Source organism: Equus caballus, chromosome 10, assembly GCF_041296265.1.
Source record: "Equus caballus isolate H_3958 breed thoroughbred chromosome 10, TB-T2T, whole genome shotgun sequence".
Lineage (NCBI taxonomy): Eukaryota > Metazoa > Chordata > Mammalia > Perissodactyla > Equidae > Equus > Equus caballus.
In genome coordinates this window covers 7,030,530-7,043,634 of record NC_091693.1, presented here as the reverse complement: position 1 = coordinate 7,043,634, position 13,105 = coordinate 7,030,530, and the positions used below count along the sequence as shown (strand labels likewise).

The window sequence follows — 13,105 nt, the reverse complement described above, 5'->3', positions numbered from 1 at the left end:
ACCAAGGATTCTAGTAAAAGAAAGACTGGGATAATAAGAAAATATTGGAAAAGGAGTCAGAAATCTGTGGAAAGAGAATGGAATTAAGGGAAAGCTCAAAGGAAATCTTTTGGGAAAGAGGGAATGTTAAGATAAAGAACTAAGTATAGGGAAAATGAAGGAATTCTGGGAAGGCTTGGGAATTCCAAGGGAGTTTCCCGGCACACGGTTTTCGGTAAATGAGGGGGGAATGGAGAGTGAGGAGTGGGCTGAGGGTCGGCAAGGGGCACCAGCATCGCGGGCTCCCGGGAGCAGAGCGGGCGGGGCGGGGGTGGGGCAGGGGCTGGGGGCGGGGTCAGGCAGCCACACCTCGGGGCGGGGACCCTGGATTCCAGTCCCCATTCCCCCACCCCAGCAGAGTGCCAGCGGAAGGGGGCGCCTTTTCCGCATCACACGAATGATTTCTCTGGGCTGGTGGGGCCAACCCAGTGGGGGCATCTCAGGGGGGACTGGCAGGGCCACCCGCGGTCCTGCAGTCAGTCTCCGCCCTCAGGACTCGCGCACGGTGACCGAGCCGCGGCCGCCCCAGGAGCCGCGGCGGGTGCAGCTGGGGAGCCTGGAGAAGTCGGGGAGCACCTTCTCCCGCGAGCTGGTGCTGGTCACGGGCCCGTCGGACAACCAGGCCAAGTTCACGTGCAAGGCGGGCCAGCTCAGCGCGTCCACGCAGTTCGTGGTGCAGTGTGAGGGCGCGCAGCCGGGCGAGGGGAGGGCGGGCTGGCCGCGGCGGGGACCGAGCCGGTGCCGGGCAGGGGACAGCCGATGCCGCAGCGCCGGGACGCGCAGGCCGGCAGGGGACGCGGGCCGGCCGGGCCTGGGGTGGAGGCGGAGAGGGAGCAGGCCGGGCCTCCTCCTCACCTCCGACCCTCCCTCCGCCGACCCGCTCTCGAAGTCCCCCCGACTAACGTGACGATCCTGGCCAACGCGTCGGCGCTGCGCCCCGGGGAGGCCTTAAACTTGACGTGCGTCAGCGTGAGCAGCAACCCTCCGGTCAACCTGTCGTGGGACAAGGAGGGGGAGAGGTGCGCGCACGTGGCCTCGCCGAGCCCTGGCTCTGGTCGCGCTCCCCTTGGGTCCGAGTTCCGCCCCGCCCCGACCCCACCACCCTCTGCCGGGTCCGCAGGCTGGAAGGCGTGGCCGCCCGGGCCCGGAGCGCCCCGTTCAGAGGCTCCGCCGCCGCCAGGAGCGTCCTTCTGAGGATGTCATCTCGCGACCACGGCCACCGCGTGACCTGCCGCGCCCACAGCGCGGAGCTGAGAGAAACCGTGAGCGCCTTCTACCGCCTCAACGTGCTGTGTACGTGCGCCGGCCTGGAACCCCTCTCGATTCCCTCCTGACACTATACTACTTGGGTCGTCACCTTGACACTGTTCCTGACCTCCATCCTAAATCTTGAAACTTTCCTGACCCCTGGCCGGGCACCAACTCCTATCCTGCCCAACCTGCATCTTGCCTTTGTCCTTTATCCTTGCTCCTGATCATGACCCCCATCTGACCCCTCTCTTCATCCTTAAACCTGACTCTGGTCTCTACCCTTTTCCTAAACCGGACCCTAACCGCTATCTTGAACCTAACCCTCGAGCTCAGCTCTGAACTTAATTGTTACCTTGTCCACCACTTTGATCTAGTCGTGACCCTGACTTTAACCCTTTGTACCTGTGTTTGGTCTCAAAGCCTTCCCAGACCCTAACCTTAACAACAGTCTTGACTCCTGGTGGTGCCCCTCCGCAGACCCTCCAGAGTTCCTGGGGGAGCAGGTGCTTGTGGTGACGGCGGTGGAGCAGGGCGAGGCACTGCTGCCGGTGTCCGTGTCTGCCAACCCCGCCCCGGAGGCCTTCAACTGGACCTTCCGCGGCTACCGCCTCAGCCCAGGTGTGCACAATGGGCATGAAGAGGGGCGCAGGTCTCCGGGACGGGAGGGCCTGGCGGGCTGCTCATCCTGACCTCTCCCAGCTGGCGGCCCCCGGCATCGCATCCTGTCTGGTGGAGCTCTGCAGCTGTGGAATGTGACCCGCGCTGATGATGGTCTCTACCAGCTGCACTGCCAGAACTCGGAGGGCACCGCTGAAGCGCTAGTGCGGCTGGATGTCCACTGTGAGCCCCCTCACAACCCCAGGAAACTAGGGAGCTGTGGGAGCCCCGCCCACCGTGTAGATCACCCTCACCTGGGGAACCTTGCCCACTGCGGAATCTCCTCTTTGTGGAAGCTCCGCCCACCTAGGGACCTTCACCCATCCCATAAGCTCCCACTCTGGAAGCCCTGCTGGGTTGGAGCCACGCCCACTTTGGGAGCCCTGCCCACTAGAGAGACCAAGAATGGAGTCTCTGCCCAGACAGGGAGCCCACCTACACGGGAGTTGCTCCCATCAGGAAGCCAAGCCCACTGTGGAAGCCCCACCCCTACACAATTCTGCAAGTCCACCAGACCTACTCATGTCACCACAGAGGCACAGTAGAGGGTGTGGACAACCTCACTAATCCTGAGAACTCTACTCCAAGTGCTCCACGTAAAGGGCAGACTGAATTTACACTCGTGTCTTTCCTGGGCACCTCTAAGACACCTCTCCCACTGGGGCCCTCTCCTACCATGGCTTATCTGGGCCCAAGTGCCTCCCCCAAGCCTCTGTCTCTTCCAGATGCCCCCGCCATCCGAGCTCTCCAGGACCCCACTGAGGTGAATGTTGGGGGTTCTGTGGACATAGTCTGCACTGTGGATGCCAACCCCATCCTTCCGGGGATGTTCCAGTGGGAGAGATTGGTGAGGAAACAACCTTTGCTAAATGGAAGTGGAGGCTGGGGGATATGGTTTCTTGACTGTGAGTTCCTTGGGAGGAGGAGTCACATCTATATGACCTTGTGTAACCATATATTTGTCAGGGCTAATTGAACTAATTGTTGAATGGCAGATGAATGGGTGGATGAGTGCATAGATAACCAGGTGAGTGGGTGGGCAGGTAGATGGATATATGGATCGATAGGTAGGTGGGTGGATGAACAAGTGGATGGATGAATGTGTGGATGAAAGAACAAATGGACAAATGGACAAGTGAGTGTGTGGATGAATAGAAGGGTGGCTAGGTGATTGAATAAGAGACATGAGTAGTAAAATGGATTAGATTAGAGAGTAGATGAATGGATAGATATGTCATCAGTGGAAAGATATCTGTAGAAGGATAGGATGTAGAAGATGGGTGGATAGATCAATGAAGAGATGGAGAGATGGGTAAATAGGTAGCTGGGTGAATTGATGAACAGAGGCATGTAACTTATGAGTGTGTGCACGTATAAGTGAATAGATGGGGTGGGTGGGTGGAGACATGGAAGGGCGGATAGATGGATGGAGAGAAGGAAGACAAATGGTTGGGTGAATGAATGAATGGATGGAAGGAGAGGTGAATGGATGGATAAATGGATGAATCAATGGTTAGGTGGATGGTTAAATAGATGGATGGATGGGTGGATAGATGGTTCCAAGCATGAATGATTGGATAAATGGATGGGTGAATGGTTGGCTGGATTGGTGGATGAATGAATGGATCCATGCACAAATGATGGGATAAATGGATGGTTGGATGGATGACAGGGGGGATTTTTCTTTGCTAGCTCTGTGGAAGGTGATTGTGACTGGGAGAATGAGGCTACAGAAGGGACCCAGTTTGGAGGGTGATGAAACTGGGGGGTCAACTCTCGAGTCTTGGGCCTCTAGGGAGAAGAGGAGGAGGACCGGAGCCTGGATGACATGGAGATGACGTCAAAGGGATCCACAGGGCGTCTTCAGATTCGCCAGGCCAAGCTGACCCAGGCTGGTGCTTACCAGTGCATTGCAGACAATGGAGTGGCACCTCCAGCCCGAGGGCTAGTCCGTCTTGTTGTCAGATGTGAGTAACACCCCAAACCCCTGACTTCAAGGCCTGCCACTAAACCCACCTCTCTCATGTTCTTCCATATGCCTCTTGTTGACCCCCAACTCTTCCTAGTTGCCCCCCAGGTGGAGCACCCCACTCCCCTAAGTAAGGTGGCTGCAGCTGGAGACAGCACCAGTTCCGCTACCCTCCACTGTCGTGCCCGAGGAGTCCCCAACGTTGTCTTTACTTGGACAAAAAATGGAGTCCCTCTGGATCTCCAGGATCCCAGGTGAGCCCAGGTCCAGCCAGGTAGCCCTCCAGCCCCGACTCTGGACCTCCAGTCCCAGTTACCGTCCTTGAGTCCCTGCCACACCTCCTCTCCAGGTACACGGAGCACACATACCACCAGGGTGGGGTCCACAGCAGTCTCCTGACCATTGCCAATGTGTCTGCAGCCCAGGATTATGCCCTCTTCACCTGCACAGCCACCAACCCCCTCGGCTCAGACCACATCAACATTCAACTCGTCAGCATCAGTACGGTGGGAGGCGCCTGTCGCGGGGTTGGGAGGGTGCTCCCTCAGTCAATCCCTGAGTCTCTGGTTGGCCCCACACTGAGTGAGGATGGAGTTTTTGCCTGCCCTGAAAATCCTAAAGGAGACTGGATCTTCAGGAAAATGCACAACAAAAGAATAAAAGATGAAAGGGGACTTTTTGGCCCAAATAATCGAGAAGTAGATTTTCAGGAGCAGCTGGCTCTAGACTCAGCCATCATCAAGAGCTCTCCATCTCTCAGGTCTGCTTTTCTCTGTGTCAGCTTTATTCTAAGGCTCCTCATAGTTGGCTGTTAGACTTCCCAGGGGAAACAGAATTTTTTCTCTTCCTAACCGTGGTGTGCAAGTACCAGAATTAAGATTCATTGGCTCTACTTGGCTCCCGGGCCATCCCTGAACCAATAATGTTGTTAGGGGAAGGCGACACTCTGGTTGGCCAGGCCGGGTCGCATGTCCATCCTACAAGGGGTGGCATCACTTCTGTCGGAAGTACGTGGTCTGAAAATGCAGGCAGGTGGTTCTTCAAAGGATATTCAGGGTTCTGTATCCAGAAGAAACGAGGGGAATGAATGCGAGCTAGGCACAAGAAGTCTGCTGCAAGGAACATGTATGTGACACAGTCCATTCTCGTTATTTGTCCAGTCTGTATTTGCAATTTGCCTAGTCCCTAAAATTCACATGTCACCCCCAGATCAACTCTCATGGTGCTTTCACAGCCACTCAGGGACGTGTACAGAGTGGGTGAAAATTCGAGTGATCTTATGAGCACATTGTCAGCTGTGGTAGAACCAGGCGACCCTCTGCCTTCCTGTTTCAGCTCTCAGACAAAAATGTGTCCTTAGTGCCACATTTTGTTTGCATTTTTGTGCTTTTTATTAGTGATGCTGCTATTTGAACTGGTCCCAAGCACAGTGCTGTCTAGTGTTCCTGAGAGCAAGGAGGCCATGATGTGCTATATGGAGGAAACACTTGTGTGGGATGAGCTTTGCTCAGGCGTGAGTTATGGCGCTGTTGGCCATGAGCACACTGTTAATGAACCAACGACACGTATTAAAGAAGGTGTCTTTAAACAGAAACACACGTCAAACAAGATCATGTTTTGATTGGTTGGTGAAAACCTTGTGACTATCGGCTGGCAGGAACCTAACCCCTCATTTACCCCGGAAGCAATAGTTGGGTTTTTGCTAATTCGGTGTCCACAGAGACTTTATAGAAGAAAACCACCACGAAGAATGAGAATCGACTGCATGTTCAAAATCATTCTTAGGAAAAATCTGGAAGTAATCTTCCAGAATCCTTCTGTATCTTCTTCCCATCCTTTTCCTCAAAGGCCGCCCTGATCCTCCGTCGGGACTAAAGGTCGTGAGCATGACCCCATACTCGGTGGGGCTGGAGTGGAAGCCGGGCTTTGATGGAGGCCTGCCACAGAGGTTCCAGATCAGGTGGGTTCCTGTGAAGGCAGGAAGGGGTGAAGCCACAGGGCTGGGGCACCACCCTGAAGGACTGCCCTCCCTCTCCTACAGGTATGAGGCTCTGGGGACTCCAGGGTTCCTCTACGTGGATGTCCTACCTCCCCAGGCCACCACCTTCACACTGACTGGGCTGCAGCCTTCTACGAGATACAGGGTCTGGCTGCTGGCCAGCAACGCCCTGGGGGACAGCGGACTAGCCGACAAGGGGTCCCAGATCCCCATCACCACGCCAGGTGGGAAGGGACAGTCTTGGGCAGGTTGCAGAGTTCCTCAGAGGACTTATCGGGTGGTATAGTGAAGTCGATACTACTTTTCCTCTTTTACAGATAAAGAAACTGAGGCTTAAGCAGAGGTTAAGCGTATTGTCAAAGCTCACACAGCTAGAGGGAGGTAGAGATGCGGTTGACACTGAGGCAAATGAACTCCAGAGACAGTTTTTAACCACGAAACCATACTGTCTGAATGTGATCAGTGCCACAAGGGAAATTAGAAGAGAGTTTGCACTGAATGAAGATGAAAACGTGAGAAAATTGTGAGATGCAGCTAAAGCAGTGCTTAGCAGGAAATTCATAGCATTAAATGCTCATATTGGATTTTAAAAAAGGCCTCAAACTGATGCTCTAAGTTTCCGTCTTAAGAAACCAGAAAAAGAAGAGCAAATTAAACCCAAAGTAGACAGAAGGAAGGAAATGATAAAGGCAGGAGCAGAAATTGATGAAGTAGAAAACGGAAGAACAATAGAGAAAAATCAATGAAACCAAAAGCTCCTTCTTTGAAAAGATCCATAGCATTCGTAAAGGTAATCAGGGCAAAAAAGAGAGATGACAACTTAACCAATATTAGAAATGAAAGAGGGGACATTACTACTGACCCTACAGACGCTGGGCGGGTAATTGGGGAACATGAACAACTTTATGCCAATAAGTTCAGCAGCTTTGATGAAATGGACAGATTCTTTGAAAATGACTAGTAAGAACATTGTGCCTCTGACAGACACTCTGGTATAGTGGTTGCCACACAGAGCCTCTTCAGACCAGCCTGGGTTTGAGTCCCAGCTCTGCCACTTCCTAGCTGGGAGACTTCAGGCAAGCACTTAACATCTTTGAGCCTCAGTTTCTAAAAATAAGGCATATCTCAGATCTCTATGCCTCATTTTCTTTTTTTTTTCTTTTGAAGATTGGCACCTGAGCTAACATCTGTTGCCAACCTTCTGTTTTTCTTCTTCTTCGCCTCCCCAAAGCCCCCTGGTATATAGTTGTATATTGTATGCCTCAATTTCTGAAGATAAGGTCTATCTTGGACAGCTGTGAGGAATAAATTAATAAATCTGAAGTGTTTAGAACAGGGCCCTGTACAAAGTAAGTGCTATGTAAATGCTAATTTAAAGAAATACTCCTGCTCACCTTCGGTTTACTTTGCCCCATGAAGTCTCTCTCTTTCTGTCTTTCCCTTCCTGAAAGAGCAGCCTTTTCCCCATAGAAGTAAGGACCCTTTCCCATCCCTACAATCTTTCCTCCTCTTCCCCTGCCCCCCATTCCAGTCTTTCCTTTGAGCCCCAAAACATAAAATACTACACTCACCTCCCTGGCTCTGGAACATATACCTCTTCAGTGCATCCTGACAGCCCAGCAACTTTTTTGGTTAACCTCCAAAATTGACAATTCAGGTTAAAAGGACCTTCCACACCATAAAGCACTCATCAATAATTAATTATTATTATTACTGGCATTAGAATGGCAATTAATAGTATTGCCATTATTATCAGCAATTTCCAGGTCTCTTTGAAATGTTCCTAAGAAGCCATAAATCAGTTCCCATGAGTCTCAAAATGGGTTGAAAGCTTAATAGGAGACTGAGAAATATTTAAGGCTTATCCCAGATTCTTGGTTTTAATTCACAATCTCTATATCCACCTCCCAGGTCTAGATCAGCCTTCTGGAGAACCTGACTACCAGCTGCCCACAGAGCAGCCTGCAGGCAAGTCCTCAAGGCCCCAGAACACCCCTCTCTCCCCTGAGAATAGAACTCCCTGGTCTCTAACCTGCCTCCTTTTCCTTGTGGTCACAGTCCCTCAAGACTTAACTCTGTCCCTGTAGGCCCGCACTCATATCCTTAGCTCTTCCTCTTGCTTGGAGGGTGATCAACTCTCTCTCTTCCTAGTTCAGTTTAATTCTAAAAGAATAAGCTGATTCCATGCCCTGTTCAGAGCTGGTGTCAGTTGGCTTTTGCTGCATAACAAATCACCCCAACCACGGGCACTTACAGCAACAAACGTTATTTCTCATGGTTGTATGAGTGGCTCACCAGTTCTGGCCTGGGCTGCAGTCAGCTGGCAGCTCCGCTGGGGCTGGCGGTCTAGGATGGCCTCGTCCTCACCTGTCTGACAGTCTGGATATGGGTGGGTCAATGAAGATACCTTGGCCACATGTCTCTCCTTGGCTTTTTCACATGGAGCTGGTCCCAGGAGTCCCAAGGGCAGCAAGAGAGGGCAAGCTCCAATTTGCAATCACTTTTCCACTTCTGATTCTGTCACATTTGCTACTGTCTCATTGGCTGAAGTGAGAGACGTGGCTCAACTCAGAGTCGGTGTGGAAGGGGACTACTCAAGAATACAAAGAATTATGACCATTTTGCAAACAATCCCCTTCAGAGCCTGAAAAGAAGGTTGCAAGTGACAGAAATTCAGCTGTTGTCAGCAACAGAAAGAATTGCTTGGCTCGTGAAATTGAAAACTCCAAATGTGGCTGGATTCAAGCGCTCAAAATTTGTACCAAGGATCTATTTCTTCCCCTCTCAACTCTGCCTTCGTCTCTGAAGGTTTCTTTCTCAGGTCCTTCCATCAAGAGGGCAAAGAAGTCCCCCCACACCTCCAGCTTTTGTTCCACTTCTTAGCAGCCAGCAGAAGAGTGGCCTAAACATTCTGGCAAAAACCCACCTTGGGTCAAATGCCGGTCCCTGAGGCGATCACTGTGGAAAGAGGAACGGGTGCTCTTATTGGTGAGGCTGGGCCACATGTCCTCCATGGAGTCCTGCAGAGCCACGCAGATGAGAGTGGGGGTGCAGCTGATTCCTTGAAGGAAATGAGTGCTGTTAGCAGAAGACGGGGAAACGGATGCTGAGCAGTTGTCTACTTACAGGGACTTAGTCTTGTCCTCAGGGATACAGCAGAGGAGTCTGGTATCATCTGGGATGGAAGTTTATGCAAAGAAGAAGTCATCTGAGTTGGATTTGGAAGAGTGAATATAATTTGAGAAGAAAGGACATTTAAGGACAGACAGTTGGCTGTTCCAAGCCTTAACGGTGGTGTGGGTTTGCCTCAGTAATTCTGGAAAGAGCCAGTGTTTAGTTTGTGTGGGTGGAGGGTGAATACCAGAGTCTATGGTTGATGGGCAAGGCTGGAGATGTGGGAAGAGGCCATATCACAGAAGGTCTTGTGTCCAGCTAAGGAGCTGGAGCCCCACCTGAGTCCATACGTGGGGCTCAGGCAAAGGTAGGACCCGCTGCTAGTGGCTTGACTTGAGAAAAGAGCCACCTGCCCTGGGGTGGCAAGAAGGAGTGGACATGGAAACCCCTGCCCACCCTCTTCCCTGTCTAGGAAGTGGGGCTTTGCTTTGTCAGGGACAGGCTTTCCCAAAGAACCCTGCTCTGGGCCTAGAGCTAGCTGTTTTGGGCTCACCGAGTGGTACCTTCTGCCCCCAGGACCCTCAGAGCTGCCCTTGCTGCCTGTGCTGTTTGCTGTTGGGGGTCTTCTGCTGCTTTCTAATGCCTCCTGTATCCTGGGATTCTTCTGGCGGCGGAGGCTGAGGCGTCTTGCTGAGGGTGAGGAGAGACCCTTCCTCTGCAGGGATGGAGGGTGACAGGGAGCCCTGGGGCTGCTGCGTATTGAAGGTCTCCCGAGGCTGGGTGGGCTCTGGGGGGAGTCTCTGACTCCTTTTTCTGCTTCCCTCAGGCATCTCAGAGAAGACAGAGGCGGGGTAAGTGGGGATATGTTTCTGGAAGGAAGGCTTGGAGGCAGGAGGTTTGGAGCGACAGGTGTCCAAGGGTCAGCACTCAACTGCCCTGCCTCCCTCCATCCTGGAAGGTCGGAGGAGGACCGAGTCAGAAATGAATATGAGGAGAGCCAGTGGACTGGGGACCGGGACACTCGAAGCTCCACGGTGAGTGAGGGTGGTCCTGACAGCCCCCTGGCAGGGAACTGACAGTGACTAAAATTCTGCCATTAGCTTCAGCTGAATCCCTGCCCTTTCCAGGAACTATGGAGTCAGAGGATGGGAGAACTTTATCTGGTTTATTTTTTGGGGGGGGGGTGGTTTACAGGTGAGCACAACAGACGTAGAGCCATATTACCACTCCACGAGGGACTTCAGTCCCCAGCTGCCCCCCACGCTGGAGGAGGTGTCTTATCCCCGAGGTGAGTCAAGAGCACATCTGAACTTCCCCCACTCATAGCCACCCCTGACATCCAGACTGGGTGCCATGATCATCCCTTCCTTCCACTCCAACTCCAGCTTTCACAGGTCTTGAAGCGGAGGATGTGACCTTTCCTGGGCACCTGTATGATGAGGTGGAAAGACTGTACGCCCCGTCTGGGGCCTGGGGACACCTCTATGATGAAGTACAGATGGTGAGGAGAAACCCACCTCCTACTGCTTGTGTTAGTTAGGGTAAGCCAGCTGCTGTAACAAAGAGGCCTGGCCATGATCCAGGGGCCAGACCATCTATTTCTCTCTCAGGTAGCAGTCAGAGGTGAGTGGCCCTGTCGCATGTGGTTATTCTGGAACCCGAGTTCTTCCCACTGTGTTCCTCTGGTATCCCTTAGTGTGTTGTGCAAGTTTGCTTGGATGGGCCAGTTCACTGGGGATTTCAGCTTGTGGGAAAAGGAAAAAGAGAACGTGGTGGAGGTACAACCCTCCTATGGTCCAGGCCTGGAAATGATACACTCTGCTCTCATTCCGCTGGTGAGAACGTGGTCACATGGCCACACGTAATGGCAAAGGAGGCTGAGAAACGTAGTCTAGCTTGGCAGCTATATGCCTTGATACAATTCTATCACTGTGGAAGAAGGAAGGCATGCATTTCATTGGATAATTAGCCACCTATACTACACTGGTTAAGAAAAGAGATATAGAGAAAGAATTTTTTGGCCCACTCAGTTGAAAAGTCAAGGGATAGAATTGTCTTCAGGCCCACCCAACTGGACCCAGAATTTCCTCCCTAAATATATCCCTAGCAAATCCAGGTTTGCGTCATATTAGATTAGAAACCTCCAAAGAAAGAGAATGTATCTTTTCCATTATCCCCAGAGCCCCAGTGCTGACAGTTATAGGTCTAGCATGGGTCACATACTCATCGCTGAACCAATCACGGAGGCTTGGGATGGACTATGCTAATTGGACAGGTCTGGATCACTATGTGTCCCTGGCATCGGGGAGTGAGGGCCAGCCCCATTCAATCCACTGGGCTGAGAGTGGGGAGGGACAGAGAGCCCAGAGGGAAGTGAAGATGGTGGTGGGCAGGCAAAAGCAACAGACAGGCACTTTGACCTTCAGCTAGCCCCCACCCGCTAACCCACAGCGAGGGAGGTGGGACAGAACCGCTGACTTTCCGTGTGGCCTTGGCCAATGCTCTGGCCCCTCTGGGCTAAGGATTTCGCTCCGTAACATCGCGCCAGGTGAGGCGCTGTTCCCACCAGCGTGGAAATACAGGCACGAAGTGCTGTCCGCGGTGCTGAACCGGATGCCCCTCTAAAGCACAGACGCAGTCTGCACGCTTTTTCTGTAAAGGGCTGGATAGCAAGTATTTTAGGCTTTGCAGGACATACTGTCTTTCTCAAAACTCCTAAAATCGGCCATTGTAGTGTAAAAGTAGCCATGGACAATACACAAGCGAACGAGTGTGGCTAAGTTCCAATAAAACTTTATTTTTGGACACTGAAATTTGAATTTCATATACAGTAATTTTCATATGTCACAAATACTCTTCTTTTGATATTTCCCCCAAATTAAAAAATGTAAAACTGTTCTCAGCTCTCAGGCCATACGAGAATATGTGGCAGGCCATATTTTGGCCCATGGGCAAATCTGCTCTAAAGTTTGCTGACCTAAAACAACCATTTTCTCCCAGTAAAGACCATCCTACGAGGTCTTTTTTCTCTTTTATTTTGATGAGAAAATGTTTTGGAAATCATAGGACTAACGGAATCATGACTCACATTCCACAGTTCCCATAGCTGCTATCTTTGGCTTTTAAACATTTCATATTTCTGACATTTAAATTTTTTTTGACAAGAAATCATGGGATATCTTGGACTTGCTTAAAAATAATCCAGTTAGTGGAGGTGGGGATGAGATGATAGAGATATAGATAAATCAAGATTGACGCAGGGTTGATGTTGTTGAAGCTAGGTGAGGAGTACATGGGAGTTCATTATAATCACTCTACTCTTTGTATACGTTAGAATTTTTTCCCCATAATTAGAAGCTAAAACACAATTTTTTTTTCCTGGGAAGTTGAGCAGGAGTGTGTATCCCCCCAAAGCTTCAGTGATGACCCACAGGGCATCTCTCGATGGTTCTAACTCCACCTTTGCCTCTCAGGGCCCCTATGACCCCCGCTGGCCTGAAGACAAGTTTGAGGATCCAAGAGGAATCTATGATCAGGTGGCAGAAAACTTTGACCCTATGGAACCTGATTCTCTCCCATTTGAGCTGAGGGGACATCTGGTGTGAAAGCCTTCTCAACACCCTTTTCCTACACCTGCAGGACATAATCTTCCAATGGTCCTTTCCAGTCCAGCTGGGGTTGAGCATGTTAAGTGAGCTCCATAAGACACAAAGGACTGGACTTATTCAGGAGAGGACATGGAGGGTTGTAAGAGACAGAAGATGATTCAAGCTGGGGTCAAAGTATAAGCGAGGCTCCTTTTGGGGTTGGCTTTAGAAACTAAACTTCTCCAAAGGGACACCGTGAATTGTAAAAGACATCTCGAAAATCTATTCTGAGGGTCTCTTATGCTTTTTTAAAGTAAAAATTTCAGAAGTGGAAAAGACATTAAAAACTTAGTTCATTTTGAGTTCAACTGTATCTAAATAAGAATAAATGGAATTTATGAACCACTATGTCCTACTTTTTTATTGTTTTCCACAGTTATCTAAAACATGATGTATGAACTATGACAAACATGTAAACATAGACTCTAT

General features: G+C 51.1%; 1 protein-coding gene across 1 annotated transcript in view; it reads left to right on the top strand.

Moving 5' to 3' along the window:
• Nucleotides 1-13,021, top strand: part of NPHS1 (NPHS1 adhesion molecule, nephrin) — a 20,678-nt gene extending 7,657 nt beyond the window's left edge. Inside the window, exons 12-29 of the mRNA XM_023649593.2 lie at nucleotides 533-719; nucleotides 929-1,058; nucleotides 1,160-1,332; nucleotides 1,768-1,908; nucleotides 1,990-2,130; nucleotides 2,673-2,794; nucleotides 3,743-3,914; nucleotides 4,014-4,170; nucleotides 4,266-4,417; nucleotides 5,765-5,876; nucleotides 5,958-6,139; nucleotides 7,827-7,883; nucleotides 9,606-9,725; nucleotides 9,856-9,880; nucleotides 9,988-10,063; nucleotides 10,224-10,317; nucleotides 10,415-10,530; nucleotides 12,503-13,021. Of these exons, the coding sequence (XP_023505361.2) occupies nucleotides 533-719; nucleotides 929-1,058; nucleotides 1,160-1,332; nucleotides 1,768-1,908; nucleotides 1,990-2,130; nucleotides 2,673-2,794; nucleotides 3,743-3,914; nucleotides 4,014-4,170; nucleotides 4,266-4,417; nucleotides 5,765-5,876; nucleotides 5,958-6,139; nucleotides 7,827-7,883; nucleotides 9,606-9,725; nucleotides 9,856-9,880; nucleotides 9,988-10,063; nucleotides 10,224-10,317; nucleotides 10,415-10,530; nucleotides 12,503-12,634 (2,289 nt within the window). The 3' untranslated portion in view covers nucleotides 12,635-13,021. The remainder of the gene's footprint in view (nucleotides 1-532; nucleotides 720-928; nucleotides 1,059-1,159; nucleotides 1,333-1,767; nucleotides 1,909-1,989; nucleotides 2,131-2,672; nucleotides 2,795-3,742; nucleotides 3,915-4,013; nucleotides 4,171-4,265; nucleotides 4,418-5,764; nucleotides 5,877-5,957; nucleotides 6,140-7,826; nucleotides 7,884-9,605; nucleotides 9,726-9,855; nucleotides 9,881-9,987; nucleotides 10,064-10,223; nucleotides 10,318-10,414; nucleotides 10,531-12,502) is intronic.
• The last annotated feature ends 84 nt before the right edge of the window (nucleotides 13,022-13,105 follow it).